The sequence below is a fragment of the Brachypodium distachyon genome, chromosome 5, assembly GCF_000005505.3.
Source record: "Brachypodium distachyon strain Bd21 chromosome 5, Brachypodium_distachyon_v3.0, whole genome shotgun sequence".
Classification (NCBI taxonomy): domain Eukaryota; kingdom Viridiplantae; phylum Streptophyta; class Magnoliopsida; order Poales; family Poaceae; genus Brachypodium; species Brachypodium distachyon.
The window spans coordinates 16,160,085-16,185,416 of NC_016135.3; the positions used below are offsets into that span (position 1 = coordinate 16,160,085).

A 25,332-nucleotide genomic window follows, 5' to 3' on the forward strand; every position below is an offset into this window, starting at 1 on the left:
ACTCTCCCACAACAATCTCCCTTAATTGCACCTGTAATTCACCGTTTATCTGGACCACATCCCGCATCATCTTCCTAACCACGTTTATTTAAACAATTCCCCTGTGCTAGATTCTCTCCGGATTACAACCTCACCGCCCTCAGACATGTGGGCCCGACCTATGTTTTGGCCCAATTGTCATCGTTTTAACCGTGTGTAAAGAATCACCTAAGCCGATACGACTATCCCCCCCATGTCCCTTCATTTTCCTGGGCCCGGCACATCACGAAAACCACAAACCGACAATCTGGGACCATGTAAGTCATGAGACCCACAAGGCAGCGAGACCGCCCACAACTTATCCAGAAAATCTCCTTTACTCGAGCAGAAGTGCAGAACCCTACTGCCGCGGTGCCGCCGGATGCCAAGCTTCGGCTTCACCAGACTCTTCGTCTTCCCCCAATCCCCACGCCCCTCCCTAGAACCCCCGGGATCTCCAAGATCTCCTTGGGATCCAAGCAATTCGATCGGAACAGCACCCGCAGCCGCCCTTAAAGCTTGCCTATTTCCACCGAAATTTCATCCGAATTGGAGCGAACCTGGCCCCAGTCTCTTCGTCATGGGTGGCTGGAACCGCATCTCCAGTGCCGGTTTCCTGAAGCCGCTCTCCGGCGTCTCTTTCGCCTTTATGCCCGGCGTCGGTGCGGTTTACTTCATCGTCGGCTCCGCGCTCGGATTCTTCGCGATGCTACACGCCTCCGAGTCCGAGGTCGGCGGCGAGTGGGCCTCCGCCGCGCACTGGGTCTCCCTTTCTCGCTCCGTGAGCGCCCATCAACTGTTTCTTGCCATGACCCTTCTGTTCTTGGCAATCGCTGTTTGGCGCCTCGGCAAGCGCTGCGATGCCGTGGAGAAGATCGTCGGAAGCTCGGGCGCCACGGTGAAAGCATTGCGCGTCAGAGGCGTCGTCTGCACCGTGTGCGGGACGAAGACACGGGGTATGCAAAATGGCAGCCTGGGCCCCACCGCGGAGGGCGCCCGCTCTAGCGGCTGCTCCGATAAGCTGGTTGCGAGGTCGCTGGCTTCGGAACTAGAGCAGGAGGCCGACACGGAGGACGAGGGCAATGCTAGCGAGGTGAAGGGCGCGGAAGAGGGCACCATGGAGTGGCTGAGGCGGCGGCTTGCATGGGAGAGGAGGCTGAAGGAGGCAGCGCTAGAGGAGCTGGAGAAGGAGAGGCGTGCGTCGGCTTCTGCAGCCGATGAGGCGATGGCCAAGATTGCGTGCCTGCGGAATGAGAAGGCGCTGGTGGAGCGTGAGGCGCGTCAGTTCAGGGAGATGGCTCAGCAGAAGCAGCTGTATGACCGGCAGGTGATAGAGTCTCTTCAGTGGATGATCAATAAGTTTGGCATGCAATGTGGGGAGCAAGAGTTGACATTTGATTGAGCCCTGTCAGAGACAAGCGAGGATGACCGAGACAAGCGGTTGTAGATCCTGCTTCCCTGGTAGCTGAATGGAACAGTAACGTCAGCCTGAAGCTGGGAATGTTCTTGGCCGTTCAGGTTCCTCATTTTATGATCGGCGGTCAGCAGCCATATAGGGCCTCCCAGTGCTCAAATTTTGATAGCTGGTGCTGTTGTGAACTTGTGATAATCCTTAAGCAGGCAAAATCTGCAGAAGAGATATGTAATAGCCACCTGTATATATACTATCCTTTGCAAACTCTTAAGATGTGATTAACAATGGTAATTGATGGTTTCAACTGCGCCAACGCTCAGATGTTGTTTGCATAACTCTTTAAGTCTATTATTATGAATTCTGTAGTGGAGTAGTAGTCCTTTGGTACATGATGCTGGAACCGATAATGATAAAATCTTCTGTTTAGTTGTAAGATCCTGCCGTGGAGTACCTCATAAGGCATTTATGAATTGGGACTTGTTGAGTTACAAGTCACATTTCATCAACACAAAGATGAATGCTTTGCACTTTGTGCATCGATTATTTGTTTGCTCACCTGATGTCTTCATTCACTGCAGCTGATGGCATTGGTAGCAATATATGGAGATGATCTGGCTGAATTTGGAAACAAAGGTGGCTCAACTATTCCCAAGTTTCTTGTTCTGGCCATCAGTGCTGTTGAATTGCTTTGGGATGGTGAATTTTAGTTTTGGTAGTTTGCATATTTTTTCTTTAAATGTCTGCCTTCTTTGATATTGATATGGTTACTTCCACGGTCGGACAGGCCTGCCCAAGCAAAAATAAATGAACCTCTTTTACAGGCATGGTTAAATGGATGTGTCATGACACCATTTGGGCAGAGCGAGCGACTGGGGCAGGTTGTGGTACCGTATAACAGTGGGTTTACTGGATATTTAATTCTTCTTTGTCATATCTCTGGTCCAGATATTATATCGCATAAAGGAGATACCTGTGCTTCTCAAGAAGTCTCTCTTTGGATTCTATAATACCTCCAATGATAAGTTAGAGTTAGAAGTGCTATCAATCTTTTCTTGAGGACCTCAATATGTGCATGATATGCCTTAACCAGACCAAAGGTACCTTTTTTTGCTTGTTTCCTTTTGTTGAGGGTGTTTTCTGAAGTATTGTGCCGCCAGCCATATGGCTTGTTTTCTTCCTTCGTATTTGTAATTTGTACGCGTTTGTAACCTATGTTTGTACTGTTTTCCGACTCGTATAAATACAAGTAGTGTATGCCTACCGGCGTACACATTAAAAAAAATACTGCCTAGTCACACCGAAAGATTATTTGCTATTTATAAGGAATCATCTTGAGTCTCGTTTGGAAGAACACAACTTAGTCTATGCCACATTCTTGTTTAACTGTGCCATAGTGGTAGCCTACACCTGGCTGAACTTTCATGGTACATTGTAGATATTAACAACCATTTGTCCCAATGTACTGAACTGTTTGCCATCTGCTGTCTCCAAATTTCTGTTTGAGGCGTCAGGCGGGATGACTGCGACGGACATGGTGGAGGAAATGTTGAGCATAGAAATGGTGTACAACGATGCTTGATTTTTTCCATAATGCCAAATGGCCATCAGCAAATCTGGCCTTTTTGGCAGGTGCAATAAAATGGAGTGCGGCAACTGTGGTTAGTCGCTCTGGCACTCTGCTTCCGATGTGGCAAGGCCATCAGTGACTATGCACATTTCAGGTAGGAGTGAAACAATTTGTAGACCACTAGTTTGTCTAGGTTCAGCATAACACTATCCTTTCAGTTAGGCCATTCATCTATGTTATTTTCTTTCTTGGAAACAAGGGAAGCATCCTGGATCTATCATTGTGCATGTATGATTAGCCACTTCTAAAGACGGATGGTTTCCTAATTTCTCCGATTTTTCAGCCTGGCACCGCATTTACCGTGGCGCCACGTAATGCTCTCGCAATTAATGTTCTCATATCCCTGTATGTGCACCACTTGGGGAAGAGATATTTTTCTGCTCGCCTTCCCTCTCTTTCACAATCTCCTGATTTTCTGTCCACCACCTGTTCCCTCTCTCTCCCCACCTCTCGATTCCCTCCAAATGCCGCTCCACTGGACTGATCTTTGAGCGTTTCTAGCAGCTTAGCTCCAGTATATACCGTCGACCACTTGTTTGCTGAAATGGTTTTATAGGAATGGGACTCCTTTGGTCGATCATGCACTTACACCAAGATTTGTCATGTTGGATACTGCAGGTAGATATTGATTTTCTTACTGTAGACATAAGGATTTTGGATAGTGATCTTATATACGACTCTGGGCAGAGCTTCATCCTGCTGTGGAATTGTGACAGATAGGTATCGTATGTCTCAATCTTCTCTAACAGATGAGTCATCTGGGTATTTATACTTACTTTCAGAAATGTAAGCCAGCTTTATAGTCTTCAGCTCATTTCAGATACCGCAGATCATGGATTAATAGTGTCGTATTACACTTACGAATTATAATCTAGTTTCGAGGCTGCAGCGCCAGCATATTTACTTGCTATACTATCTACTATTGGTTTACTGTATGCCTTTTAGTTTCTAGTGTTGGTGTTGGTTGTTAATTCCTTTTCCAGTAAGTTCAAATTATGTCAACGTAGAGGTAGACGGAGAAACCCATTTCATTTTTTATTACGGGAAAACTGTAGGGGAGGTCCCAATAGTAATATTTTATTAGAAGAGGAAATAATTACAAGATAGCTGTACATAGGGGGGAAATTTAAAACAGAAGGAAGGGATGGAGGAATCCAGCCCGGCAACTACAATTGGCAAGGTCTGACTTGAGCCTAAAAGAAAGCAAATAAGTATCTCTTTTCAAGAGTACTCGCCAAGAACCTAAACTAGGACTGATTCTATCAAAGATTTTGCTATTGTGCTGCTTCCAGATGTGCCAAGCTGCCATGATAAAAGCCTCTCTGAAGAAAGGTTTGCTGAAGCTAGACTTGACTTAAGTCAAGAGGGCGTTGTGATCATGGAGTGAAGTAAAATCGATGCCAATGGAGTTCCAAGACGGTTTGCTGAAAGGCACTGCGGAAATAAATGATCACGGTCTTCTGGACTCTGGAGCCTAGAGACTTCAGAGAACACAAAGTTGATAGTCACCAGTGAAGAGGTTTTGTCTTTGCAGGCCTTGAGCTTATTGGAGCATTTTATTTCCAGATCCAGTTCAAAGAGAACTGCGATTGAATATGTTGAAAGGTATTATTATAAACTTTCTTCAAGGAGAAGTAGCTTCTCATTATTCTACTGTTAATTTCTTCAGTTGATGTCCTATTATGGGTCTTCTTTTTGTTAACTTGTTCCCGTGAGCTCTTTTTGTCAGGTGGAAGGGGCCTTTTGTCAGGGAGTCGGTCATGTCATGAGCGACGAATACGTGATGTGACCTACTCGGACGGGTTAGTTGTCTCAGATGGGGTATGGACATACAAAACAGTTCAATGTTGAGCTGCTCAACAGTGGATTCCACATGAGCAGAGTGCTCTCTTCGAATGGTACTCAGCTTTTAATTTGTTGGACATCTATGTGCATGAATCGACGACATCTTATTATGTCCAAAGACAATTCACAAAATTTGTTAGATTGCAATCATTTGCTGCAGCTTCCAAAAGTTTTTGCTGTGAAAACTTAAGAGCTAGATACTTGCTTAGTCGTGCGTGTATCTTATTTACAAGTAGATTCCTATAGCAGTCTTTGCATTAGTGTTGTGTAACACATCCTGTTTCAGGATTTATCTTGAATTCTTGATGCACACTGTAATCAATTATAGCATGTGATATTTTATTTCCTTTTTTCTAATTAGCCAGAGTCATTGGTCTGAAGGAATCTGAAAAATCATTGACCGGTATGTCTGAAGCCATTTGCTGCTTCAATTGGTTTAGCAAAAAAGTCAGCACCCATCTCTGTAGGAATTATACTTCATAAATTCTATGCATCCACAAACTAGGTATGTAATCACATTAGCCTTGAGAACGTGAAGTTCGATTTTACTGCAACAGTTTCTTGGTTTCAGTGATCTCAGCTATTGTAATTCAACATTTTATTAACCCAATTGGTACCAACTGGCAAGGGAATTTGTGAAAGTTGTGTTTGAATGTTGCGCAACGGAGATCAATGAAGCAGCAAAACAGAACCAACGTAGACCTGGTTCGATGATCCACCTTTCCTATCTGTTTGCCATGTAGTTTGTGTTGTGGTGTGTTATAGATTGATTGTCATGCTCATACGCAAACATACATCTAGTGGTAGGCATCCGTGGTGAAGTACTTTGTACTTCATTAGACTGATGAGTTTGGATTCAAGATTCTCCTTCCTGTTTATGTAATTGAGAATACCCTCTGGCGGGATTGTCCAGTTTTCTCAACCATTTCTAGATGTGTTTATAGGTAGAAAGCCACCATTGCCTGCACAAATACGCCTTTATTCATCAATCTTCTTGCTGTGGTTTTGTTCATTGGCAAAGGAAGCACACTTCTAGTTCTAATTTTGTAGCTGCCCTCGTTAAAGTCTAGCCAAGATCGATCTTGCTCTCGTAAGTCAAGACGTGCCTCTTTGGTTCCATAAATACTACGATGGCCCTAAACTCTGTCAGATTTATTTGTCTTGAGATGCATACCATTTTCTGAGCTCGACAACAACAGCAGCAAATGGACAGTGCGCTATACCACTCTTTGAACCTCAATTCGGTTTAACCATGACATAATTCTTCGTGTGTTCGCTGACTTGTTATTTCTTCACTTCGATATTTGTTCAACTTTTGTGTCAGTGGCTGCTTTGAGATCCTCTGATTCTCTTGGATTGGTTGAGGTGTTCCATCAGTTCGTTTGTAAACTCACGGAGAAGTCCAGCAGCACAACGATTTGTCACTTGTCTCACTTCCACCTGTAGTTGTTTGTTGGGCTGAATACAGTTGCTCAGGTACTACCCTTGTTGTCATGTTTGATTTTGACCTCTTTCGACCTTTCACTGCATTTCGTGCTCCACGGTTTGGTCGTAAGCTGGCCTGCGCGAGCAAAGATAATATCTGGAACTTCCTCAATGCGAACAAAGTCTAATGTTTCTGGAGCTTGCCTGTTCAATATGGGATCATGTCTGCAAATTCATTGATTGTTTTGAGAAGGAATGAAAGAGCCGTCATTCAACTTGCATGATTTGCAAAAGCCAAATGTTTAATTTCCCTAAAACCAACCAAATCTTGGTAGTTCTCCTGAGGACGAGGCAGATTTATCAGAACTGTACTCGGAACAAGTACTTCAAATAAAACGTAATAAAACCTTTGCGTCTTAATGCTCAATCACACTTCAAGCAATGTTGAACCGAGCTGTCGAAGAGGGTCTCCCGGTTTTTGAAAAAGAGAGTAGGCATGGGCTGGGTTTTTTACACGGTACTCAGCGAGCAATTCTGCTCGTTCCGTGCTCGGCTTATTTAGAGCTTGGCGTGTTAGACCAACAAACCGGTTAGAGCACCTCGTGAAACCCGTTAACAATAACGAGCTAACGAGCAACGAGCATGCTTGTTAGTTTTATCACATGTGCGTGCCGATCGAATAGTTCGGCTCTCTCCCCTCCCACCCTCTGACCTCTTCCTCTCGTCTTGCAACCTTGACCTTACAATAGACTCGTCAACGAAGACTCGAGGGCGACGTCTACTCTCTTTTCACTGTTAACGAGCGTCCGACGAGCGCTTGGGAATATTAACGAACTGAACCGAACATGATTTGAAGATCGTTAAGGTTAATGAGCCTAACGATCTGAACTCTTAAACGAACCGAGCTCTTAAGGAATGGAGCGTAGAACTGATGGAACGGTATCAGTGTATTCTCCATCCGTTGAACCGAGCTATTCCCCCTGACTCTGAGGCCACTCCCTCTGATCCCACCCCACCATACACAATGCGGAGAGCCCTCCGCCCTCGGCAGCACCCCCCGCCACCCTCCTCTCTCCCATGGTACGCCCCACCGCCGCAGCCGCCGCCGTCGCACTCGCCGTCCACGACCGAGGCCGACCCCCTGATCGTCGCCGCCTCCGAAGTCGCCCTCGCTCTGCCGGTCCACCCCGCCCCGCTCCCGGCCACCGCTCCACCGCCGCTCCTCCGCCTGCTCCCGGCTTTCACCTCCGGCCACTTCCTCTCCCTCCTCCGCCGCAACCCGCTCTCCCTCCCGCCGCTCCCGATCCTCTCCCTATTCCGCCTCCTCCTCCTCGCCTCCCCTCCCGGCCTCTTCCGGCACACGCCCTCCTCCTTCCTCTCCATGTCCCACCACCTCCTCGTCCACCGCCTCCCGCACCTCGCCCGCCCGCTCCTCCGCCTCCTGGCCTCCCGGCTCGGCCGCTCCTCCGCGCCGCGCCTTCTCCCAGACCTCCTCCCCGCCGCCTCCCCCGGCGACCCCGCCCCTCTCGTGTCGGAGCTCGCCGCGGCATACGCCGACGAGGGCCTCCTGCCCGACGCGTGCTCCCTCGTCCTCCTCGCCCTCCGCCGCGGCATCTCCCTACCGGCACCCGTGTGCTCCGGCCTCATGAGCCGGCTCCCGAGTACTCCCGAAGCATACACCTTCTACCTGCAGCTGCTTGACGCGGGCATGGCCCCGGAGACCAGACTGTTCAACGTGCTGATGCGAGATTTTGTTAGACTCGGGGAGCTTGTGAGTGCACGCAAGGTGTTCGACGAAATGCGGAGGAGCGTGCAGCCGACAGTGGTCACCTTCAACACCTTGATTTCAGGCATGTGTAGGGCACGTGATCTGGACGCTGTAGATGGTCTGTATAAGGAAATGTCGGATGTGGGCGTCAAACCGGACGTCTATACTTATGGTGCTCTGATAAAGGGTTTCTGCAGGACAGGGAGGATGGAGAACGCGGTAAAGATGTTTAATGAAATGCGTGATACAGGCGTGAACCCCAACGCCGTTGTGTTCACAACGTTGATAGATGCACATTGCAAGGAGGGGAATGTGAATGCTGGGATGGACTTGTACCAGGATATGAGAGTAAGAGGCGTCATGCCAGATTTGGTGGCATACAACGCACTGGTGAACGGGCTTTGTCGGGCGAGAAATTTGAAGGCTGCTGAAAGCATCGTGGAAGAGATGAAGAATGCGGGTCTCAAGCCGGATAAGGTGACTTACACTACCCTCATTGATGGTTGTTGCAAGGACGGCAAACTAGACATGGCAATGGATATTAAACAGAAGATGGCAGAAAAGGAGGTTTCATTGGATGAGGTGACATATACAGCGCTCATCTCGGGGCTGAGCAAAGCAGGACGGCCAGTCGATGCTGAGAGGGTTCTGCGTGAGATGATGGAAGCTGCTTTGGAGCCTGACAACACGACCTACACAATGGTGATTGATGCCTTCTGTAGAAAAGGTGACGTGAAGACAGGCTTCAAACTACTGAAGGAGATGCAGAACAAGGGTAAAAAACCGGGAGTTGTGACATATAATGTGATTATGAATGGGCTCTGCAAGCTGGGGCAGATGAAGAATGCTGACATGCTTCTGCATGCAATGCTTAATATAGGTGTGTCCCCAGATGATATCACATACAACATTCTTCTGGATGGGCAATGCAAGCATGGAAAAGTTGCCAATTCTGAAGAACTGGAGAGTTCAAAAGGAATGGTGCCAGATTTTGCTGTCTATACTTCACTAATCAGCGAACTCGCCAAGAAGAAGCCAGCTAAGAACTACCACGATAGATAAGGTTGCTGAAGTGGGTAAAGGTATTTTGACTACTCACTCGTCAGTAAACGGCCCTTGATCTGGAAGACAGAAAAATGGAATATGAATACTGAATAGGGTCAGCAAGTTTAGGCAGGTGAATAATGCCAATCCACTCCTCGAAGCTCAGGATTCTAAAATATTGACAACCAGAATACCACATATGTTTCTTGATTATGTACTTTCACTTCTCTGATCAGTAAATTTATGAAGATGGTGACAGATGTTTACTCCAAGGTTGAAATTTGAGACGTCTTGAGCAGTTGGTCTACCTGTCATATGTACCAATGATGTGTTGCTGGCCCATGTATATAGGCTACAAGGGCTGAGATGATTCTCCCTCTGCATAGCCGGATGAGAGCTCGTAATATTTTTATTTTATCTTATCAACATTTATTCATGACTAAGAGAAAGGTAAACAAGACTAGCTTCGTCGGCAATTGATAATGTAATGCATTGTTCAAAGGATCTGAATTCATTGCAGACTAGTCAAAAGTTTGGATACAAATGCAGAAAGGCCCCTGAACAACCTATCTAGCTTGCACAGCCTTCGCCATTCCATATGCTGCAGCAGAAGCAACAGCACCAATTATAGTAGTCTGTATAGCGCTAAGGAACGGGCGGCTTCCAGTAAAGCGACCCTTTATGTACCCAAAGACGAGGAGCGCAAGAAGTGTGACTACGACTGATGTGAGCATGGCGTCCTGGACTGTGGAGATGAACATGTAGGGCAGGAGAGGGACCAATCCACCGATGACATAAGATAGCGCTATTGTGAAAGCACTCTGCAAAGCTCTTCTAGGGTCCGGCTTCTCCAATCCGAGTTCAAACCTGAACACGATGCTCCGGTTAGTAAATCAATCATGTGCAGTATGCTATTTCTGGTTGCTCACAGTATTTTTCTTTCCTTCACAGCTATGTGGCGATATCCACATTTTTAATCAAGTACAATCAGAAACGGAGCAATACATAGTGTCAGCAGCTGCTATTCATACCTCATCATGAACTCGAGCCAAGCTTGTGGGTTCCTTCTGAGGCCCTCCACGACAGGTCCATACTCATGCGGTTCAAGCCCATACTCTGCCATGATATCTCCAATCTCAGCAGCCTCTGGATGATCAGTAAAGAAGTCAAAACACCAAAAGTAAGGCTGCAAGTCATACAAGGAGGAATCTGGGAACATGTTTTCTTGCTATATCCATGTACCGGTTTCTGGGACGGCAATGATCTCCTCCTGCTCCCTCTTCATCTCCCGCTTGTAATGATCTGCCTCGCTTTTGGCCGCCAGGTACCTAACACATGGCACAGTGGCGAATCAGAAATTCACAATAATACATTAGTGGGCACTTTTTGAATTGAAAACAATGTGATCCTGTCTTGTTCCACAGTTTAAAGCGAGATTCTCCACTATGACTTGTGGGCACTTTTTGAATTGAAAAGCTGTGATACATATAAAGTATGCTACAATAGCACGTTGAAGAGGACCACAAGCCCACATACTTGTCTATCACAGGCTAACCTTTCGCCAGTAACGTTTTGGGTTTAGATAAGTGTAAGTTACAAGTTGATGTTGAAGCTAAAGCAAAGTACTGTCAGCCAGACAGGAATGCAGTGTGCGACCTACAGAACAATTAACACTGGGGTGTTCATGAGGTAACAAAACAAGATTCAGCAAATACACCCGTGACCCTGTGAATATATGCAGGTCAGGTACGAAAGAATATTTAAGATGCTCCCTATTAGAGGAGTATTTAATCCTAGCTGTCAAGTGATCAAAGGTAAATTTGGCTATATAAGCATGGTGAGTACAACAAGTATTTGACAGATTTAGTGTTCACTCCTTCCAGTATAGAGATTCCCATACATATTATGCATGTTGGTACAATTTAAAACATTGTATACGCACTCTTATTTTCATTTTTACCTCGTACATTGAAATATGCTCATTTTTGTTATTACCAAGTGAAATTTGTAAAACAATATATTTATGTATTGTTATCACAGAAGCATCCAAAGTTACACATTTAAAGAACGTTCGAATATAAATTATGTTTACATACTTAAGATGTGCACATGTACTTCAGTCGTAAATGTGCATTATGTCTAAATTCCTTAAGTAATTAGTAGTCCATAGAACGGTGTACTTCAATCATGTATATAGGTACAGAGTATTTGATATGTTACAAGCGTATATTTCTAGCAAAATGCATCCAGTTTTTCATCTAAAATTGGTAAATGTGTGTCCCAAAAAACAAAATAACTCCATGCATGGTGCCAGCTTGCAAGGAAACCACAATTGGAATGGAGTTAATATTAATTAATTAGTACTACTGTTATAACCTTCCTTATTTGTTTCCATTCTTTAATGACGATATAGTTTCCTTATTTGTAGAAGTTCAAAGTCCATGACACCCCTACATAATCTTGATAGCATCTTACCTCATAGAGGCAATATTAGCCACTAGATCACCAAAAGTTATCGGCTCGTATCGATTTGGAAGCATCTTAAAAGTGCTCTACATACAAGTACTAGGATATGCAGAAATACAGACGTACATTCACGATAAGCTGCAGATGCATTCTAATACTCACTCCGTACGACAAAAGATGTCTCAACTTTGATCAAATTTGAATGCATCTATACACTAAATATTGTCTAGCTACATCCAAATTTTGACAAACTTGAGACATCTTTTGTCGGACAGAGGTAGTACCAGAAATCTATAATCCTAACAGCAGGGGCAATGGAGTATGCATCTCTAATGTCTACGCGATCTGGACAAATTACCCGTGCGTGCAGTTAAAGTTTTTCTAAAGGGTTACAGTTCAGAAAGAAGAACAAAAGGACAAAACAATCTGTAACGTAAACATCGATAACTTCGCCAGACGAATAACGGTGCATGATTGTTGAAGAGGAAAGCAGAGGGGGTCAGCGTTAATTGGTTACCCTCCAAGGCCCATGGAGATGGCACCGGCGGCGACCTCGGCGAGGCCGGCGGTGAGGACGAGCGAGGACGGCGCGCTGGCGCCGGAGAGGCCCGCGGCGAGGGCGAAGGGCACGGTGAGGCCGTCGGAGACGCCCATGATGACGTCGCGCACCACCTCCCCCGCCGTGAAGTGCCGCTCGCGGTGGCTCGGCGGGCCCTTGGCCAGCATCGGCTGCTCCACGTCGCCGTCCATCGCCCCGCCGACAGACAGAAACAGAAGCAAAGCCGACGAGCGAGACAGATGGAAAGGACGGGAGCTACAAGTCTGTCGACCGGGCTTCCGGTGCGTTTGGAGTTTGGACTCCCGTCTCTTGGCAATCTCGATTTATAGAGCTGGCTTAAGTTAGTAGCACAGCGGCGGCGGAGGGCTGGCGTATATTTGTGTGATGGGTACTTTTTTGTGTGGTAGGTACTTATGGCAAGCAGTGTATACTCTCCTCGCCCACAGGCTTGGCCCATCTACCACAAAAAACACCAATAAGGGTCATCTGTCATGGGGTGTTTAGTTGTTGAACTTGGGTTGACTGTACAATTTAGTCCTTGATATCTGAAAACACCAATAAGGGTCATCAGACTTTAAAATATGGTGCAATATGATCCTATAGCGAAGGCATATGTATTTTGGTGATGCGGCACGTATCTGATTCTGACCTATGGAACCCATTAGATATGATCGAAAGTTTTCACTAAATGGAGATTTTCACCTGATACGTTTCCATAATAAAAAAAAGAGGTAATAACGATGACGGTGCATGAACTTAGCACGCATGTGCAAACTGGTGCATCAAGTGAAAAATTGGTTTGTTCGAGTGATCAAACTTGGTACATGAGTGCATTTTGGTTCAAAAGGGTCAAACAGGGCCAGACCAAGGCCACGTGGCGTGCCACATAGGCAAAGAGCACATGCTAGGCACACGGGATGTTCGCTCGGGAGGGTAAGTTTGCATTTAGGCCCTGCTATTTTTTATCTGTGCATAACAAAGTCCTTGCGCCTTCATGTGTGTTGGTGTACGGGGACGGCGAGGGAGGGAGGTCGTCGCCGCGGCTACCGGATCACAAATCCGAAGAAGTAGCAGAAATTGATGAAGAAAAAAAGAGATCTTACATCGTGGTTGTTGCACTTGACGAAATCACGCATTTTCTTTACTGGCGTTCCAGACGTGTACCTCTCCACCACGTGGAACCGGCAGCTAGTGCACTCGATCAGTGGCAGGGGTCCGTACTTCCAGTGGCGTATGGAGCTGCACGTGCTCGAAGATGCCATAGCGATGGACGTCGGCCGGCGAGATCGATGGTGCGAGAGGGATTGAGAATTTGGGAGAGGGCCGACGGATGGAGATTCTGTTCAAGTGATTTCGGTTCATTTCTCCTCCCTACCTTTCAATCAAAGCGATATGGACTAGATGTACCAATTCCACAAAAGGCTTAAACGAAAAAACCCGTGCGCCTGACGTGTGCTTTTTGGCTACTTGGCATGCCACGTGGCCTTGGTCCGGCCCGGTTTGACTATTTTGAACCAAAATGCAATCGCGTGCCAAGTTTAAGCACCCGAACGGACCATTTTCCACTTGATGCACCAGTTTGCACATGCGTGCCAAGTTCATGCACCTCCAGCGTTATTACCTAAAAAAAAATATATGCTCAATAGGGTAGATCTTGTGTTTTAGTTTGATCACTATGGATAAAATATACTCCTGCGCAGAACTGAGCTACTACAATATTGGTCTTGTTTCAAGGAGCTGAGGGTGTACACGAAGGTTCAGATAATAGTGAAATGGATACAGTATTTGAAAGATACAGCTAGCGGTTTGTATTGTCAGAACCAAATTCAAGACAAATGACTTGGTCACGTAACAGTGCTGTGCTCTCCTAAAAATGATATTCCTCTGTCCAACAAAAGATGTCTCAATTTTGATTAAATTTGAATGCATCTATACACTAATTCATGTTTAGATACATGCAAATTTTGACAAACTTGAAACATTTTTTGTTGGACGGAGCGAGTACATTCATTTGTTGTGTTCCTTTTGTTCGTAGTGACTGGCAGAAATTGGGACTGGGATTAGCAATGTGATATGGTACGGACGGACCTGGATCCCTCTCCCGGACGCTGCCCAAACATGCTGCTGGGACAAGCAGCCGTGGCCCGTGGGAGTTCACGGTGAAGCTTAATAGCTTTAAAACAACAAATAGTAAACCTCCTGAAGGCCAGAAAACCAGTCAAGAAAACCAGGCCCAAACCTGTTGCTCAAGCCCAACGGCCAGAAGGTCAGAAAACCAGTAATTTTTTTGTTAAAACAGGCTCAATTTCCACTCATTATTTAACAGAAGAGCACCACGATGCACAATGTTGATCTGAAGTTTATTTGAGATCTAGATCTACAATGATATATTACAATGAACCAAACAAATAGCAGCCTATGCTCTTTTAGCTTATTCCTTTTCTGAATCGGCTTGCCTGCCTGATATGTCACCAATAACCTCTAGTTCCCCTTTGTGCTTTGCTTCTCAAAATATTTTCTAGTTACCCTTGGAGCTCTCCTTCTCAAACTCTTCCACATATCTAGCGAAGTTTTGGATGATTCTCTTGCCTTCAGGGGTGATGATACTCTCTGGGTGGAATTGAACCCCCTGAAATAGTTACCTTTTGCAATTAGCATCCGCAAGAACTCCCTTTAAACACCTCAGGTATAACCTGTGCCTAATTTAACATATAGAGGAGTTGAGAAATACCTGGATATGCTTGTACTTCTTGTGGCGAGCAGCCATGACAAGTCCATCTTCAGTCCATGCCGTGATTTCCAGGGCGTCATGTGGAAAGCTTTCCTTCTCAATGACCAAACTATGGTATCTTGCAGCAGTAAAAGGGCTGTTCAAGGAAGCGATGATTATGTCAAATCAAAAGCCCACTATGGAGAAGTGCGACAAAGTGAATTGTATCAACAACTGAATATTATAAACAAAACCATAATTTTTGACATCTCAAGTAAGGAAAAAGTACAAGCTCTCAAATATGATTGTTTGACTTAGCAATTTCATGGCACGTGTTACAGAATTCCTCATAAAAATTAAATGCTTTAAAGAGGTGAACAGAGCCCAGCAGCTTCCTATGTACTCCCTCCGATCCATATTAATTATCGAAAATATTACATGTATCTAGACGCCTGTTAGGCATAGATACATCCATATTTGGGCAAATTTGAGACAATTAATATGGATCGGAGGGAGTATAAAAAAAAGTAATCACGAGATGTGCGCAGTAATTGTTTGCAACATCAGTATCAGTTGCATGAAACCAAAATGATGCATGGTTGACTAAAAGGTTGAGAAATCATACTTTGCCAATCCATCAAATATGGCCTTTCCTAATTCTTCGTCATAGTAAACTGGGGAGCTTTTTCCATGCATCACACCAGAAGGAACGCGGACAATCTTCCCTGTATATTCAAATACATGCATACTTTCAGTATGACAAAAGCAGAGGTGATGGGAAACCTTGTCTCCGTAATGATAAAGAAATCTAACCTCCAAAAGCCTCTCCCATGCACTGCAGACCCATGCAAACTCCAAAAATCGGGATGGTTGGCCCGAGTTCCAGAACAGTCTGCAATGATATACCTGAATCTTGTGGTTCACCTACAGAAAATAATAATATAATTGTTATGCTCGGAAACTTGTACTGATACAAGGTTCGATAAGAGATACCTACCAGGTCCTGGAGAAATAAGTATTCCTCTTGGGTTCATCCTACAGTAGATAAAAACAACATCGTCAGCAAAGTAATAATTTAATACAGCCCTTTTTGGAAAGGAACTACATCAAAATAGTACATTTGCTCAGAGAAGTATACCTCTTTACATCCTCCACGGTAAGTTCGTCATTACGGTACACCTCAAAATTTAATCCAAGCTCCCCCATATACTGCATCAAAAACTCAATGTCAGCAAGACATGTTTACCCATAGCATGTCATATTGAAATAAACTGCGGCAAGTTTTTTGATAATCAATGGGGGCTAGTCTTCAACATTTAATTGCTTCAGAGAAAGGGTGCCTTTTGAAATGGAAATTTCGTTGTTTTTAGGATAGATTTCATATGATTCCTTGCTACTTTGTTTGTCAGTAAGTTACCATTACTTTTGAAGACTTCAGAGAACAGGTAAGCAAATTCACAGCATATTTAGCAGATTCATATTGCCAACTGCCAAACTTAAGAAGGTTCTTATATGTTATCATATGATCATGGAATACGGAAAATGCATCTTTGCAGGCACTTACTCCATCATTTGATTTTAGTACAAACACAACCAAAGAACTAATCTTAGTCTACCATCAAGTTTATCAGGATTTGTTTTCTGAAACACACACCCAGATGTGTGCCATTCTGTGTTAGAAGGAATTTTCTTACAACTAATCCACAAACAAACAAAGAAATAAGAAATCGAACAAAAAACAGGCAACTGGCAAAAAGAAGTTCACAAATTGACAAGCATGTTGCTTCTCAAGAGAGAAACAACAGCCTGGTCATTGTTCCTGCCATGTGATTTTTAAGATGACGTGTTATCAGGAATTCATAGTAGCAGAAAATAGAAATTACTTCAATCACTATGAGAGCACTTCTTTTCTTAAAGAACATTATGAACAAACACCAAAAGGTTCAGAAATCAAGATAAATTCTTTTGGGTCCGACACGGCAAAGTCAGATGAGAAATTGCAGTTGCGCAAATCTCAAAGTCGATCGGACAGCTCACATATAAATCTGAATCCTTAAAAAACATTGCATCTTAGGAAGGTAATTTGGAATTCCCAAGAAAGAGGGTGGATTTTACAGTCAATCATCTTAGACTTGAGATTGAAAAATAAAAGATTAGAGCAGGGCTATCCTATCAGGATCTAAGGAAACTAAGAAAATCTCGGTTGAACGTGCAATGGACGCTCCATAAACAGAATACCGTACAAGAAAAATGGGAGGAAAAAGAATCTATGAAACACTGCAAGACAATCTCAGGCTCTCAGCGGTCGGCCAGTAAACAGGTCGTCAGCAATCCTCTACGGTGATAAAATATCGCACACAGACATCATCTCACCAGCAATTCGAGAGGGAGAAGCCCACAAATAACATGTGAAACCGTATACCTGGCACAAGTTGTAGGTAAAGCTGTCGTAGTTATCAATGACGATGATGGGCCGCTTCACCGTGGCCGGGCGTCCGTCCAGGTCAGACACCGGCGCCGCCGCAGCCGGTCCGGCGGCCACGACCACCGACGCCGCCGCCCTCCTGCTACTGATGACCAATCCACCGCTCCCAGGACCTGCGAGGGGAAAGGTCCAATCGATCTAAGATGCGCTCGATAGGGAAGGGGATGGTAAAACCAGAAAGAGCGATTCGTACGGAGGGTCGCCGGGATGCGCGCGAAGGAAACCGTGGGGGATGTCGCCCGGGAACGCAACGCGGAGGCGGTGGCCGCCGGTGAAGAGGCGGCGGCGAGTTGGGAGCAGGCCATACCGGCGACGGCGAGGAGGAGGCGGGCGGCTTGCGGGTTTTGTTTTGTCGGAAGTAACGGGGAAGAAGAGTGAGGTGCTGCCTGGGGTTATATAGAAGCCAGGGAAGATTTTGGGTTGGGTTTGGACGAAATTTCTACCTACCCCGCTTATTTTTTGCATTTGCATAAATGAACTGTTTTTTTGTTTAAAAACACTAGCATGTAGTATAAAACACTTGGCTGTTTGAATTGAAGACGGAAGACCATCATATATGGGTTGACAAGACATGTGAAGGATTGTATGGGTCCTTGCCAGCAAGTTCCACCAAATTGTAGTTCAGGTTTATACCTCTAAAATATATTTTTCATCGGTGTAACAATGATGTTTGCTTAGTTATACAAATTCAAGTCACTTATTTTGAGATGGAGGGAGCACATCAATAAACCTTTTCTACTGAAATACTAAGGCAAACTCGTTGAGCAGTTGTGTTGTCCACGGTAATAGTATTACCTCTTTTTCCGTATACAGGGATAACATGATTTTATATCACACCAGTTATATCATTATAAATTTCAAATGTTCTATTTCCTAATGATATAACTTTGCGATATAAGATTTATATTATATTGATCGAATTAGCAATCTAGAGATACGCGTAGGCCATGTATACCGGAAAGAAGGTAGCAGTATTTAAGCATCATATATGATAGGCATTGATTTCAATGCTATTTTTACGAATAGTTATCCAAATCATTGTTCCGTAAGAAAGGAAAGTGGCAGACGATGGAACTATTGCGTTTTCTTTTTTTTGTTGTAGCCATGTCTTAAAATTCAAAAGTTTCAGTTTGCTTTGGAAATAAGTAAGACTGATTATGGTTCCTAATATGGAACTAACCAATTTGCATGAAAGAGATATGTGACAATGCATATTGCATTAATATGTTCCAAAACACCCCATGCAAGCGCTTCTGTGTTCACGCATCACGTGTTTTTTGTAGTCGAAGAAGATACCTCCCGAAAAAGCAGCCTTACGAACAACACCATACTTATTACCACATTTAGCGAGTTGGACGGCCATTATCGAATTTGGGTACCAAAGTGTGTCAACCACATAATTAAGTTGAATGACGGTGGATAAATTCTGCCCAATTATTTTTTCACTCAAATTTAAGACAAATATTTGTCTCGATTCATTAATTAAGAGATAGTATGACCATGCCAAATACCGACTACCCGTTTGCCCAATCGGCACAAAGTTTAATCTTTGCTACGATAGCCGATGGAAAAGACAAGTGACCTCTCGCCTTCCTCCCGCTTCTTCTTTCTGTTTCTTTTCTCTTTTACGATTTAGGAGGAGGCTGAACCGATAAGTCACTTGTGGGATTGAGATCGAATTCTCCCCAATACGGAGCGAGGTGGCTCCAAATTGGCTTACGAAGTGGGACATCTCCCCTATACCGTTTGGTATTGAGAGTGAATTCTACAGGCAAATTCTGTAACCACCCAAACGCTGGAATTGAAAGATGTTCGATTCCAGTTCCCAACTCCACGTGTGAATACATACATCCCACATTCCAGTTCTCAATTCCAGGTCTTGAATGACTACTCATTTTGTTTCACCGACGCTCCTCCACTGGTTTTCGCCTAGGAATCTAGGATAAACATACAAAATGGTACCGCTGCACTGAATTTCTCTATGAAATCTAGAGGATTTTATCCCACCCATCGTCCTGATTGACGCATCGGCGAAATCGGTTCATCCGAAAAAGAAAAGGGCTTGCTTAGAACATGACAACGGAACAAAAAAAGCCAAAACGTACTACGAGATCCAGCACGGAACATTTCGCCCGTTCAAAAAGTCGTGTGGTAGCCTGGTAAACGTGGTCAGACGCTCACTCGTGCCCGGCGCCTGTATTTTAGCCACTCCGCCACGAGGAAAAGCCGTTTCTCGTGAACCTCTTGGAAGAACCCTCGTAGCCGCGCGCGCTGGAATCAAAAGGATTCCCCCCACTGGTGCCGGCTTCCTAGCGACCAGCGACCAGTAAACAGAAGCTGCAGGTCTCAGAGGTCTCCATCGGGATGGGAGACGCCGGTCTTGCTCCTCCACCGTGCAAGGGGGAAGTAGGTGGGGAGGCGGCTACGGGCTACGGCTGGCTCCGTCGTGTCTTGTCGTCCAATTTTTGGAAATTCCCGGTCCAGGTAGATCGGTGTTTTGGCTTCAATTTTTTATTTTTCACGGCGAGCGAGCGGATTGATCAGCTGTTTCATCGATCACCAGCCGGCGGTGCCGAGCTCAGTATATGTGCATGCAGCTGCTAAGCAAAAAACACGATAAAAATGGATTTATCTCCACATCAGGGCCGGCCCAGCCGTAGAAAGGTAATAATAGCATTTATTCCTACCTACGGGGAAGATAGATGCCACGATCAAAACGTAGCAACGCGTTGTGCGTGTGCTCCGTTTTATAATCGCTTGAGTTACATGTGGGGCCGGAAAATCTCTTGCCCCCCACCCCCACACTACTCGCCAGAAATTATAATGAGTCCATCGAAGTCTCGTTACAAAAGAAATCGGATGTCTCAGTCGCACACTCGCACAAAAACAGTCACTGTATCTTTCATGTTCACTGCCCAATAATCACTGACGATGAGCCACCAGCTACAGCGCATCCATGCAAACGCAAAGTTCTGAAACGGAGAGGTCATGGCTCAGTTGAACGCAAAAGCATTTTACGGCGACGGCGACCAATGTCTTACTTGGTTGGAAGTACTCGCTCCGTTTCATAATTCTTGTCGAAATATTATATGTATCTAAACGTTTTTTAGGAATAGATACATCCATTTTTTAGTAAATTTGAGACAAGAATTATGAAAGGGAGGTAGTAATTAATACCAATATGTCGGGCTGCACTTTTACCCGGTCCTAGGCAAATGCGGCTACATCAAGCTGATTGGGACCCCGAGACGGCCGGGAGTAACAAGTAACGTACACTGGCGATTTGGATAGCCGGAGAAAACGATCTCGCCCTGAATGTTACAGAGCCGCGGACGAAAGCTCTTCGAATGCCTCTTAGTTGTTTTTCTTTGCTTTGCTCAGTTGCTGATGCACGAGCACAGACAAAGATTGTTTCAAATTATGACGACCCGAGATCGCCTGTTTCACCTGTGTCTGTGTGTCACGTTTGTTTGAAGGCGCCCGATGGAAATTTCTCGGTTTCTTGCTTTGTTGCAAGAGTCAGCCATAATAAGGTGCCCAAAATTCATTCTTCTCAAGATTTCTTCCACCAACCATAATAAGTCAGCCGCTAGGTGTAATGTCATTAAATTACACAAAAACCACCATATGCAGCGTTTCGTTCTACAACCAATGAACCAAGGTACTACGACCTCTTTTTCGTAAAACAAAATAATTGCAATTAGCGAATAATTGGTCAAAGTGTTGTCTTTAAAATTAATCTACTATGGAATATCAATTTTTTAGAACTTTTCATGAAGCATCGGTCAACAGGCATGTCGATGTAAATAACGTTGATCCCTGTCTCAACGCGTTTTAACTGGTGGGACCCCTAGGGTGATCTGTCACAATTTTAGACAGCTTACACCTAATTACTAGCTGTGGATTCTTTTTTTATAAACCACTGGCCCAAAGATAGTTCAATGCAAATACCACTAATAATTGTATGATCTAACCCTTGATTGGTGAAGTGATGTGCAGTCTCACCATTAGAGAATTACTACAACAGAAGAGTAAAACAAACACGATTTTGTTTCAAGATATATAAAAACCGATTAACAGGCATTCTTCATATTATCCTCAAAAACATAACATGGTGAGGTATATATTGTGCTAACACAATCCGATCTAGAAGATGGTAATTCATCAATAAGTGAATATAGATAAAACATCATGCAAATTGTCACCGAGAAACCATCACTGGCCTTAAACTCATGGATCGCACGACAACACAAAAGATGAGATAGCGGTGGTGTAAGTGTTGCTGATTATAATGAAGATGATAGTGATGATGCCTGTCTTTTTTTGCGGGAAATGCTCAATGTCAATGGATTCGAAGATGCCAACAGAAACAACTGCGGGGTGATTCGTAGCCGAGAAGATATCAGTGCTCCCAGATCTTAGGGTGCTACAGTGCTCCCAACGCACGACAGCACCCCTAAAAAGTTCTTAAAAATTTCGAAATAAATTGAGTGGGTTAATATATGTGTCTACCATATCACAAAGTTTCAACTCCAAATTCATTATACACAGAGAAAAACAAAAAAGATAAATGCAAACATGAATAGTGTCAGAAATTTTGTCTTTTGCGTTTTTGTCTTTTTCCGACCTATTCACATTTGAATTTGTCTTCTTTGTTCCTCTATGCATATAATGAATTTGGATTTGGAACTTTGTGACATGCTAGACAAAGCAAGAAAACTTTGTGACATGAACCTACTCAATTTATTTCAAATTTTTTGAAAACTTTTTAGGGGTGCAACCGTGCGTTGGGAGCACGGTAGCACACTAAGGGATAGGAGCACAGGATATTTTCTCATTCGTAGCCTTCTCCCGGGAGAGAAGAGAGTTGGATGTGTTTGGATGATCACCAAAGTCTACGGGGCTGTTTGGTTTTGTACCTGCGCACACCAAGCCAACTTTGGTGCGTCCAAGACCCCACGGGCTGCTGTTTGGTCCAGTGTCGGCAAATTGGCTCACCAACGCGGCGCCCGCAAAAAATCACCCTCATTTTTGTGCCCACGCGCGGCCTCTGTCAAATCCTGGGTGGGCCAAGTTTTAGCGTGGTGGGCTGGGACAAAAATCAAACAAGTCCTACCTTACCAATATTTTGGCCAAATTTTGGTGTTATTTGGATGGTGCCTAATTTTTTTGGCAAACCAAATGTGTCCTTACGGATCCTAGTTTTTTTTTTTTTTTGCCAACTTTGACCAACTCAAGGACAAAGAAAACATTCACCAAAATTTTGGCTAGCAAAATATTTGGCACGGCAAGTGGGGGACTTGGGGTTAAACCAAACAAACCTTCTCCTTCCATTTTTGTCCTAAACGGTCGCAGCAGAGCCCGGAGTACCCGGCCTGATCCCGGTATCCATAGTTTTAGGCGATAGGAGACACCTTTCCCTCAACCCAACCCAGATACCCAAACAATAGATCGCACATGCTGAACCAAACATTTTCCGTTCCCAGCCCCACGGAACCCCACCAGAGTGACCAGACTCAGCTAGTCTATCGAGGAAGGGGAAAAATATCCTCTTCCCGAGCGACGACGCCGCCCCTTCTGCCCTCGTCGCCAAACCCGCCGTAGACCTCCACCGAAGCGCGCTTGCCAAGCGACGAGCTCTTCCTTCCTGGCAGGCGTTGCCCTCCCTTTTACTGGATCGACCTACAGTAAAGCTCCGCCCGACGCGATTCCTCTGTAAGAAACCCTAGCTGGATCGCTGTTCGTTTTTTCTCCGGTAATTTCTTTCCTGTGAACGATCGAACCGACTAGATCTTCTTCTTCAAGATCGATTCAGTAGACCGCATTCCGCCGATAGGATTACCCAAGGTGCGGGTGCATCCGCATGTATTTTGGTGGCTGTTACCGTGAAATTGAACCATGACAAAGTACTCCAGCAGTTTGTTTTCCACCCTGTTTTGGTTGCTCGTCGTCTGTGGATAGTAGCAGCGGTAGCAACTAGCAAGAAGTCTATGACTATGTATGTTGCTGAGATCTCATATTCCTGTCTCTGAAGCCAATACTATTTTGGCAAAGAACATATACTTTCTCTTTCTGCTTTGACATTTTGAGTTATTGTTTAAGTACTGTATGCCTATTCAGTTTTCTTTATGTTAACCTACTGTTCAGCTCACAAATCACTACACTAGTGATTAGTTTCTACTTGATTTCTCGGTGGTTTACTGCGTCATCTGAGCAATATTCTGGATGCTTTGTAGCTTGCCCCAAGGTTAAATGGCAAACAGAGCAAGGTGGGTGATGAAGTATGAAAAAGGGCTTGTTGATATACTGCATGAGAACAATGTTTCACACTACCGGACTCCAAATGGATGGAAAAGTGAGGGATGGAGGAAAATTGTGAAGGACTTCAATGATAGGCACCCAGATGCAGGATTTAGTAAAGTTCAAATTCAGGAACATGAGACCCAACTGAAGAAAGACTATAAATTGATAAAATCCATTCTCCAGCGTGATGGTGTTTCATGGGACCAAAATGCATCTATGATTAGAACAACAGATGAAATCTGGGATGAGATAATCGATGTGAGATATTAACTCCTACTATAGTAGTAGTAGTTATTTATGAAGCTGAGTGAATTTTAATTGTTCATTTATCTTTTGTAGGAAGCACCCAAGGCAAGGAAGTACCAAAGCAAGAGTTTTCCATTGCTTCAGTCGCTGGAACTATTATTTGAAAGTAAATTTCTTCCCTGTCTAGTTGGTCCAGAAGCATTGTTGGAGGGAAACACAGCTTAACCAATCTGCTATCATGACAGGGGATATTCCTGAAGGGGATCGCAATTTAACTTCCAGCGTACCTCAGCATGTTCTTGGAAATGTTGATGAGGAAGGCAACATCAACACACTTCCAAGCTTGTCTGGAAGACCATGTGGATTGGTTATTGGAAGTATTGATGAGGAAGAGAACAATATCAGTACATTTCAAAGAACTCTGGAACTAGGACCGCAAGGTCTGGATGATCTTGATCTCCTGCAAAATCACACCGAGGAGATCTTGGAAAGACAACAGCCTGGTTCGGCTCCAAAGCCACAAAGAGTTGACGAACCCGCGCATTCGAGTTCCTGCATTGAACCACAAAAGGACAAGCGCAAGAAGCGCAAGGCCCCTGACATCCAACAAACCATGGAGGCTTATCTAGACTTCAGAATGAAACAAGCTCGGACAAAGGAGCAAACCAAAAAGGATGGGGAACAATTCTCTATTTCAAGGTGTATCAAGGCTCTACATGCTATAACTGACGTCTCTGATCAGATCAGGATTCTAGCTGCTGATGTTTTCAAGGATGCGTCGAACCGCGAGATCTTCCTCTCCTATGAGCCCAGGCTTCGCGCTCTGTGGTTGAAGAGGGAAGTCAACAGGTTACTCTATTAATCAGATCTCATACATCAAGGTTTAGTTTTGTCTCCAGATGAATGTAAAAAGAATTAGTCCCCTGCAGTTCTGTGTAGGTTGTAGCAACATTTGTCTTAGTTCAGAGTGAACTATTGATTCTAGGTTCCAAGGCCAAGGTCTACAAATGTTTCTCAGTCGTGATCAGTAGCGGCATATAGCGTGTTGATGTTTACTGTTTGATCTTCTCTGGCGTCATTGCTTTGACTAACCACTTTGTGCCCAAAAGATAAATGGTTTCACTTTAGACTGCCCTTTGAATTGTGGCGAGAACAACTTGATCCGCATTGATTTGTTGTAAAACATCATGCAGCCTTCATTGATATTTATGAAATTATTGCCTCGCTTTTCACAACTTTCACAACACCTATACGGCCTTGCTTTTCACAACTTTCACAACACCTATACGGCCTTGCTTTTCACAACTTTCACAGCACTTAGGGCATTTTCAACAAGTCATTACTAAGGCGGATACTTAGATGAGAAAGAATAACAAAACTCAAAGATAGTAACAACCTCTCCAACAATTGGTTTCTTCACAT

The 25,332-nt window shown here is 44.5% G+C and overlaps 5 protein-coding genes and 1 long non-coding RNA gene across 11 annotated transcripts; 4 read left to right on the top strand and 2 right to left on the bottom strand.

Moving 5' to 3' along the window:
• Positions 1–335: 335 nt before the first annotated feature.
• LOC104585354 (protein FLOURY 1-like) lies at positions 336–5,261 on the top strand. 6 transcript variants are annotated; one of them, XM_024456273.1, is made up of 5 exons: positions 336–1,719; positions 2,011–3,153; positions 3,678–3,779; positions 4,352–4,664; positions 4,789–5,261. In XM_024456273.1, exon 1 carries the CDS (start codon positions 401–403, stop codon positions 1,418–1,420), a length of 1,020 nt encoding a protein of 339 aa, XP_024312041.1. In that variant the 5' UTR covers positions 336–400; the 3' UTR covers positions 1,421–1,719; positions 2,011–3,153; positions 3,678–3,779; positions 4,352–4,664; positions 4,789–5,261. The 6 variants fall into 6 exon arrangements, with proteins under 6 accessions (XP_024312041.1, XP_024312040.1, XP_024312037.1 ...); XM_024456272.1 differs by having other exon boundaries at positions 2,011–4,239; XM_024456269.1 differs by having other exon boundaries at positions 3,678–4,664.
• Positions 5,262–7,288: 2,027 nt separating this feature from the next.
• LOC100823734 (putative pentatricopeptide repeat-containing protein At1g09680) lies at positions 7,289–9,421 on the top strand. The gene has a single exon (XM_010241691.3). It carries the CDS (start codon positions 7,354–7,356, stop codon positions 9,157–9,159), a length of 1,806 nt encoding a protein of 601 aa, XP_010239993.2. The 5' UTR covers positions 7,289–7,353; the 3' UTR covers positions 9,160–9,421.
• A 171-nt stretch (positions 9,422–9,592) lies between these two features.
• Positions 9,593–12,497, bottom strand: LOC100825674 (vacuolar iron transporter 1.1). Its single transcript, XM_003579867.4, has 4 exons — positions 12,125–12,497; positions 10,384–10,469; positions 10,173–10,287; positions 9,593–10,008 (listed from the first exon to the last, which is right to left on the bottom strand). Exons 1-4 carry the CDS (start codon positions 12,355–12,357, stop codon positions 9,708–9,710), a joined length of 735 nt encoding a protein of 244 aa, XP_003579915.1. The 5' UTR covers positions 12,358–12,497; the 3' UTR covers positions 9,593–9,707.
• LOC112269371 lies at positions 9,883–11,186 on the top strand. The gene is made up of 2 exons (XR_002961222.1): positions 9,883–10,025; positions 10,093–11,186. It is a non-coding gene; the product is annotated as an uncharacterized LOC112269371 (long non-coding RNA).
• Positions 12,498–14,433: 1,936 nt separating the features above from the next.
• On the bottom strand, positions 14,434–17,734 carry LOC100825988 (anthranilate synthase beta subunit 1, chloroplastic). The gene is made up of 8 exons (XM_003579868.4): positions 17,555–17,734; positions 17,299–17,474; positions 16,015–16,085; positions 15,874–15,911; positions 15,690–15,800; positions 15,502–15,601; positions 14,898–15,033; positions 14,434–14,795 (listed from the first exon to the last, which is right to left on the bottom strand). The coding sequence occupies exons 1-8, from the start codon at positions 17,664–17,666 to the stop codon at positions 14,685–14,687; spliced, it is 855 nt and encodes a 284-aa protein (XP_003579916.1). The 5' UTR covers positions 17,667–17,734; the 3' UTR covers positions 14,434–14,684.
• A 5,066-nt stretch (positions 17,735–22,800) lies between these two features.
• Positions 22,801–25,066, top strand: LOC100826300. The gene is made up of 4 exons (XM_003579869.4): positions 22,801–23,076; positions 23,598–23,922; positions 24,004–24,076; positions 24,156–25,066. The coding sequence occupies exons 2-4, from the start codon at positions 23,614–23,616 to the stop codon at positions 24,770–24,772; spliced, it is 999 nt and encodes a 332-aa protein (XP_003579917.1). The 5' UTR covers positions 22,801–23,076; positions 23,598–23,613; the 3' UTR covers positions 24,773–25,066.
• The last annotated feature ends 266 nt before the right edge of the window (positions 25,067–25,332 follow it).

Bases quoted from the DNA above. Each gene is read 5' to 3' on its own strand.
- LOC104585354 (XM_024456268.1), top strand. From the start codon at position 401: ATGCCAAGCTTCGGCTTCACCAGACTCTTCGTCTTCCCCCAATCCCCA.
- LOC100823734 (XM_010241691.3), top strand. From the start codon at position 7,354: ATGCGGAGAGCCCTCCGCCCTCGGCAGCACCCCCCGCCACCCTCCTCT.
- LOC100825674 (XM_003579867.4), bottom strand. From the start codon at position 12,357: ATGGACGGCGACGTGGAGCAGCCGATGCTGGCCAAGGGCCCGCCGAGC. The intron at 10,470-12,124 runs GTAACCAATTAA...GCCATGTGTTAG, and splicing joins ATCTCCATGGGCCTTGGAGG to GTACCTGGCGGCCAAAAGCG. The intron at 10,009-10,172 runs GTATGAATAGCA...CATCGTGTTCAG, and splicing joins TGGCTCGAGTTCATGATGAG to GTTTGAACTCGGATTGGAGA.
- LOC100825988 (XM_003579868.4), bottom strand. From the start codon at position 17,666: ATGGCCTGCTCCCAACTCGCCGCCGCCTCTTCACCGGCGGCCACCGCC. The intron at 17,475-17,554 runs GTACGAATCGCT...TTCCCCTCGCAG, and splicing joins GCGCATCCCGGCGACCCTCC to GTCCTGGGAGCGGTGGATTG. The intron at 15,801-15,873 runs GTAGGTATCTCT...TATTTTCTGTAG, and splicing joins ACTTATTTCTCCAGGACCTG to GTGAACCACAAGATTCAGGT.
- LOC100826300 (XM_003579869.4), top strand. From the start codon at position 23,614: ATGGCAAACAGAGCAAGGTGGGTGATGAAGTATGAAAAAGGGCTTGTT. The intron at 23,923-24,003 runs GTGAGATATTAA...TATCTTTTGTAG, and splicing joins TCTGGGATGAGATAATCGAT to GAAGCACCCAAGGCAAGGAA. The intron at 24,077-24,155 runs GTAAATTTCTTC...CTATCATGACAG, and splicing joins GCTGGAACTATTATTTGAAA to GGGATATTCCTGAAGGGGAT.